General features: G+C 45.8%; 1 protein-coding gene across 1 annotated transcript in view; it reads right to left on the bottom strand.

Moving 5' to 3' along the window:
* Positions 1-771: 771 nt before the first annotated feature.
* Positions 772-7,394, bottom strand: part of LOC144132593 (uncharacterized) — a 34,244-nt gene continuing 27,621 nt past the window's right edge. Inside the window, exons 9-10 of the mRNA XM_077665099.1 lie at positions 5,828-5,919; positions 772-2,286 (exon numbers count right to left, since the gene is read on the bottom strand). Of these exons, the coding sequence (XP_077521225.1) occupies positions 2,123-2,286; positions 5,828-5,919 (256 nt within the window). The 3' untranslated portion in view covers positions 772-2,122. The remainder of the gene's footprint in view (positions 2,287-5,827; positions 5,920-7,394) is intronic.

Here is a 7,394-nt window from a genome sequence, read left to right as displayed (position 1 = left end):
GGGCACCTGAACTGAGCAATAAGGGAAGGGACTGAAAGAAGAAAGAGGTGCTGTAGTGGAGGGCTCTGGAATAATTTGGACCACCTGGAGATTTTTAATAGCACACCTGAGCCTTTGTGTTTTGCCTCCATCTAAATGTGAATGCTACCGCCTGGTCTGAACCCAGGTACTCTGGGACCAGCGGCCTGACCATAAGAGCCACAGCGGCGGGTCAAACATGTCGCCAAAAAAAAAACGTATTTCTACGTAACTTGGGCTGATAACCTGAAAATGACAATGGCTCTATACAGTTTCCATCCTAAACCACAGGCTGCTGGCTTTCATTTCATGGCACATCTACAGTTGTGCACAACTCAAGAGCGAACCGGCAGGTGCCCCTCAAAGGAGGCCTTCCAGCCAATGGCATCAAAAGATTTTCATGACACTGCAGTGGCTAATCCAAATGAACCAAGGTTAATTCCCTTTCATCTGCCACACCCTTTGATGTTACGCGAGCAGGTCCAAGAGGATTACCATGAGTCATGGGAATCGGTCAATGCCTTTAGCTGGAAGGCCTCCTTTGAGGGGCATCTGGAGCTTCGTTCTTGAGTTGTGCCCAACCACAGTGTCTAATCACCATTTGTTGCAACTCATGTGCCCTGTAAACTTTTGATGCTAGACACAGAAAAAGATCTAGCACCCGATAAGTGCCACAATGTCAATAAATGTGCATGCTGCAATGCCTGGCAAATGTACAATGCGCCAGTTTGCAGTTTACAAGAATAGACTCACTGCTATAAAATAAGTTTATTCAAGCAGTGCTACACAGTCTAAATTTGTACATATCACAAAACAGTTCTGTGCACCACTGCATCTTGTCATATTACACACACAGTAAATCAGCCTGGCGCACACTGAAGCCCTTATACAAAAATTTAGACTTCCAGTTTGGTACTAAAGTCTGTAGAGTACAATGATCTGAACATAAGTTTTGTAAATAAGTTGTTCCCCACGACACAATGCTTCAAAGACAAAGTGCACTGTGAAGAAGTCACACTGCAAACAAGAGTATTATAAACAGACTTTCTAAACAACAATAAAGAATAAAACCTTTGGAAAATCAATGATAATAGGTGTACGATATTTTATTATAAAGCATGACTGTTACAAAAGGCTTTGTAAAACTCTCCGCAGGAGAGTATACAATAAACTTCGGAAAAATATCAATCAGCACAGCAACATTCAGCCCATGTAGAACACTGCAGTGCAAGAATTAACGAGCGTTTAGCTGGTACTGCATAAGCAGACATCTCATACTACGAATAGCAATGCACTTCAAAAAACAAGCCAGCACCATGCTAAACCGGGACAGCACGGGGACTTCCTTTGGGCAAGTGCAGCATAGGCAGCAAATATTTCCCCAAAATAAATGCAATCTTCCTTCAGTGGGAAGCAGGTCAACATACAGTACGGAACTCTGTTAGTTCAAGATGAGCCCACATGCCTAGGCCATGCACAAACTGCAAAAAGTGAAGTGTTGACAAAGCTACATTTTTGTGCAATCATTAATTTTGTGCATACTTAAACATTTCTGCTTATTGAGTGCAGAGGCGATTAGCCTAAAATGCTCTAATTTTGGTGACATTTAATCAAAACACCTGAGTCATATCCACAATATCTTTGCCATGGAAGCTTTCTGAACTATGATGCTGCTAAACACAGCAGAAAAGGTGTGGTCAGCAAACATAACTCCACCTACATAACATAGTGGGTCAACTAAATACCAGAAAAGACCTCCCAACTGAAAACAAATTCTAAGGAGCACATGCAGCACTAAGAGTTAAGTAGACCAGTCACACCGTAAAGAGAACAAAGAATAATGTAAGCAAGCGCAACACCTTTAATTCACTAGGATAAACTATGACTCCATAAAAACAAGTACTAGACATATATGCATAAATGCTTCCTGCTAACGAAGATTTAATCGCATATTCGCAAAGAAAAAGGGCTAATATATCAACAGAGGAAGGAAGACAAGAAAAGAGCAAAAGCCAGCCGGTTTCAAAGAAGCAGTTTAGCCAGCCCGACGCCAGATCTGAAGCGGTACTTGGAACATGATGCATTGTATTTGTAGTGGCCTTGGTCACTCCACCACCTCCATGGTGCACGAAGACTCAAAGGTCTGCCTCGCAGGAAGCTTCCAGGGCTCGGACACATAGCCGGGCTCAACGCACACCATCTTGGTGTACTCGTCGTCCCCAAAGTCCGCCATGGCAGCCGCCCCTTTGTCCCACGGGTTCCAGATAACTGCAATTCCAAGTGTGCCCATGTCGGGCGTGAGGTTTGAGCGAAAATGTGCAGTGCATCAGCGCTAGCATGTCCGAACTTTAAAGTGACATCCGGATAACTCTTTAAATTTCGTTCCTATAGTAAAAATTAAATTGTTTGGCTCTTTCTGGCTAGGCTGATGTATGTTTAGCAGAAAAAGATTAATTTATAATTGAGGAAATTTGATTTGAAAAGGGAACTTGAACTTTTTTTTTTGCCACTCTATCAAAATTTGAGACGTCAAGAGTGAAAAGGACCCCGCTATCACCATTTCAAAGTGAACTGTAGAGTAAGCCACCCTCAGAGATCTGAGCTAAAGAAACTGTCTTGGTGCCACTGCATTTGCTTGCAAAAACAGTCACTGGTAATTAAAGGTGCATTAAAGGTGCATTAAAGGTTCACCAAGAAAAATTTCAACTGCCAGGTTTCTGCACAACTTGTACAGATGCATGAGTAATCATTCCCTTATTTAAATTTACTCTGCTTGGGGAGGAGATTCTTCTAAACACAACAGGTGAGAACTAGGAATAAAATTTGCATGCTGGTGGTAGTAGAACCACACTGTTACATTTTTTGCGGGACCAAAGAAAAAAGCTTACCAGCCGAGAGGCAGGCGGGAAAAAGAGTACTTGCTGTCCACTGCTTTTCTTTTTTTAACTTCTAATATACTAGGCTTCTGGAATTTTAGAGGCTTTTTGGCTGTCATGATCTTTCACATGCGAGGAATGCCCTTAACACGCTGCAATGGCTGTCCATCTGCCCCGTGCCTGAGCAGCTGTTGTCTGAATGGAGAGAGAGCGTACGAAGTTTGACCAAGAGTACTCGCTTCTGCGTAGTTTTTAAACTGCAGGGCACAAGAAGAACGCAGATGACAGAAATATGTCTCGCAACCCACACAACCCCATATCGCAGACTGCTGCCCACGCAGCATCTGCCACAGCATAATTTTGTCTTTGTGCCTTCGGTCATTCTCATTCGTGCCGTGATGGAACTGCACCAATGGGTTTTAGGCCAGGCAGCCCAAAAAGAATAAAACAGACGCAACAAGGCTCCTGCGTCATTGGCATCGCATGGGTGCAACACGCCGGAAGCCACCAAGCACACTGGCGGGTGGCCAAGCGCCGATGGAGTACGAGCCCTGCTTTGGCCGGAGCACCATCGGCCTTCCAGGTGCACGCTAAACGTAGGCTGTCAAAGTGCCGGCATGGAGTGAGGCACAATGATGAAATGACGTTCATGACACAGCATGCAGGAACGCTGCCGCGGTTGTGACGTAACAGCCAAGTCTGTATGGTTTCCATGGGAGCTTAGACGGGACTGCCTCACAAGAAAGTAGCAGCCGGGAAAATGCACCACCTGAGGATGTAACAGCGGGGTTCTACTCTATTGCTCTATGTACTGTAGGGAGCAGGAGTGGTTGACAACACTAGAGCTTTCGTTAGACTTGGTCGCCACGCCACTTTCTGGCAGTGCCTACATGCCAGACAAATGAGGGGTGACCGCTTTCATTTTGCTTGTTTCGACGTGTGGCGCTCCATCTTGGCGTTAAAGCTCCACAAGAGCAGTGAGCCACACAACCGTGAGTGCATCACTTTTGCACCCGACAGTACATGCACTCTGCTTGCACCTACAGCTGAACCTGGTCACAACGAAGTCAAAGGGGACAAAAGAAGGTCCAGTGAACCACGGCTGAACACAGCAATGAAGGTGCACATTAAACATGCCATTTTTCATCACGAAAAAAGTTACCATGTATGTAAAACAAAAGGAAAAAAAAACTGCCTTACACAGGCAGCTGAGTAAGAATGCCAAGCTGGGCGAGTTGGTTTCACATGCTAACAGTGGTGAACAGAGCGAAGGACAGGGACGAAAGGAACACAACAGGACAGGTGCTGAATCCCAAACGAAAGTTTATTTGGCGGAAAGGGACAGAAGAAACAAACCTTTTTACCTCACATACCCAGCCGCCATACACTCACACACGAGAACACATGCCCACACATGGGAATGACACAACTCAAGCTATATGTCGGCAGAGATACCTGATTTCCTTCTCACGCAGCAAAATAGAAGGCTTACTCAGACAGTGGTCGTCTAACTTCACGATGTGAAAGGCTTCCACAATTTCACGAGACACCTTATCATGGTGTTTGAAAACAATACACGCCTCTTGCAGTCTTGGTGAGCAGTCCCTCTTCACTTCACATCCTTGGCAATGGTTTACCAGTTTTGACCCACACCCATTTTTCATGCACCTTTGATATTTTCGTAAACGCACATTCAAGCACAGGCCGGTTTGGCGCACATACACCCCGTTCCATGACAACAGAATGATGTACACAACGCCAGCCTTGCACTAGACAAACTTGTGTTTGTGGCGTACACCGCAACCAGATTTTCTGGTGCCCTCGTCTTGCATTTCCCTGTGTACAGTAAAGCAAACATGTTCCAATTTATTCAGAGCAGTGAAAAGTACCCTAACATCAAACCTAGAGCCAACATTCTTAAGCCAATGTGCGAACTAATGTACGTAAGGAACAACAGTAAATTTCTTTTTCTGAGCAACCTGCTTGCCTAGCTGACAGTCCACGCGAGGCTTCTTACATTTACTTAGCAAGGAATGACACATCGGGAAATGAGTTTTTCGGGAAACCAGCTTGCTGCCGTGGACTGTCAGCTAGGCAAGCAGGTTGCTCAGAAAAAGAAACTTACTGCTGTTCCTTACGTACATTAGTTCGCACATTGGCTTAAAAATGTTGGCTCTAGGTTTGATGTTAGGGTACTTTTCACTGCTCTGAATAAATTTGAACATGTTTGCTTTACTGTACACAGGGAAATGCAAGACGAGGGCACCAGAAAATCTGGTTGCGGTGTACGCCACAAACACAAGTTTGTCTAGTGCAAGGCTGGCGTTGTGTACATCATTCTGTTGTCATGGAACGGGGTGTATGTGCGCCAAACCGGCCTGTGCTTGAATGTGCGTTTACGAGAATATCAAAGGTGCATGAAAAATGGGTGTGGGTCAAAACTGGTAAACCATTGCCAAGGATGTGAAGTGAAGAGGGACTGCTCACCAAGACTGCAAGAGAAGTGTATTGTTTTCAAACACCATGATAAGGTGTCTCGTGAAATTGTGGAAGCCTTCTATTTTGCTGCGCGAGAAGGAAATCAGGTATCTGTGCCAGCATATCTGAGTTGTGCCATTCCCATATGTGGGTATGTTCTCATACGTGTGTGAGAGTATGACGCCTGGGTATGTGAGGAAAAAACATTTGTTTCTTCGATCCCTTTGCACCAAATAAATTCTCCGTTGGGAGTCAGCAGCTGTCCTGTTATGTCGCCTTTGTCCCTGTCCTTCGGGCTGTTCACCACCGTCAGCACAGGCAGTTGCATAGCCAGCTGCCACAAATGCATTATGGTGCACACGGGTGCTCAAGTTTGCCATTGGAATGCCTTCTCTCCTTTCAAGCACAGTCTCTTGAAAAAGAGACAATTGCAGCAGTGAACAAGAGGGACTGACCCGTGTCTGGGAAATGGGTGGTCTTCTTGACAATGATTCGGGCCTTGTCTGCCATGCTGCACGAGTGGGTGTCGCTCGTCTTGCAGTATACTCTGCACACATCCAGAGGAGGGAAAGGAAGAAATAAGATTGGGTACCCATGCACACACACTGCTCACAGGGTTCCGAAAGCAAGTGTGAGAAAAATGTGTTCCCTTATGCACAAGGCCCGTGTATGGGGGCAACTACAACTGAAGGTGGGATATAAATAGATAAAGGGAACTATAAAAGAAGATGACAGCTGTAATGTTAAAAGGCAGGAAGCGGGCAAAGTAGGTCAGGGATCAAACACAGGGCAACAAAGCCCTAGTCTAAATCATGAGGAAGAAATGAGCCTGGGCAGGGCATGTAATGCAAAGGCAAGATTACCGATGGTGCTTAAACAGACTAGACTCCAAAGGAAGGCAAGCGTAGCAGGGGGCGGCAGAAGGTTAGGTGGGCCCAGCGAAGTCCCACTTGGCTGCATGGGTACTATATGACTACTAGTACAGTTAAACCTGTCTATAACGAACCTCCGTACAACGAATTCCTCGATTTTACGAAGTTTTTCTATTCCCCGTCTCCAGTCCCATAGAAATCCATGTATTTGTGACCTCAAAGTAACAAAGTGGCCGTGCGAGAGAACCTCCAAATAACGAATTTGCCCCGTCGACCGCCTCGTCTTTTTTCCCCATATTTTAAGAACATAGAGCTAAATTGTGCCAATTGCTTCGTTAGTTAATGATCAAGAGCGATGAACGCCTCAAAAAAACTTTCGCAGCGGCGGCGAGCGAGCATCATCACCCGTCCGCTCGGTGGTGATGATGATAATGCACAGGCACCGCTTTATTGCTTACGCGCCGGCAGCGCCACTCTTTGGCCGCTGGAGAAATCACTTCACTTCGTATCCGTGACACTAGGTGGCACTACACGCGTTTATAAAAAAAACTTGTTTTCAGCTGGCGCTTTCCGAATCTGTTTCTTTGTTCCCTTCGCCGTGCCGGCGTGTGCGTGCTTCGTTCTCGACTTCGTATATCTGTGCGCCGGGTCGCGTTAGTGCTTTGACACATCGAGAATGAATGCGTCTACGAAGAAACGGAAAATATTGTCTCTTGAGGACAAAATTGCTATTCTGGACGCCGTTGCTGCAGGCGAAAGAAAAAAAGAAGGATGTAGCTGCCAGATTTGAAATCCCAGCCAGCTCTCTCTCTACGATACTCAACGCGAAAGATGCGATTCGCGGTGCAGTGGAGTCCGGTACTAGCGGCAAAAAGAAGAAGCTAAAGCCGTCAACATACACCGACGTGGACAAGGCTGTGTTCACATGGTTCATGGACATGAGAGCTAGAAATCTTCCTATCAGCGGCGCTCTCTTGCAGCAAAAGGCACGAGATTACGCCTGTATCTTGGGATTTCATGACCTAAAGGCGAGCAACGGATGGCTTCAAGGCTTCAAAAACAGGTATGGCATCGTTGGAAAGATAATAAGTGGTGAGTCCTCTTCTGCGGACAGCGATGCTGCCAATTCTTTGGTCGAAGAGAAACTGCC

This window comes from Amblyomma americanum, chromosome 5 (genome assembly GCF_052857255.1).
Source record: "Amblyomma americanum isolate KBUSLIRL-KWMA chromosome 5, ASM5285725v1, whole genome shotgun sequence".
Taxonomy (NCBI): domain Eukaryota; kingdom Metazoa; phylum Arthropoda; class Arachnida; order Ixodida; family Ixodidae; genus Amblyomma; species Amblyomma americanum.
The sequence above is the reverse complement of the archived record's forward strand: the minus strand, read 5'-3'. Positions and strand labels throughout refer to the sequence as shown.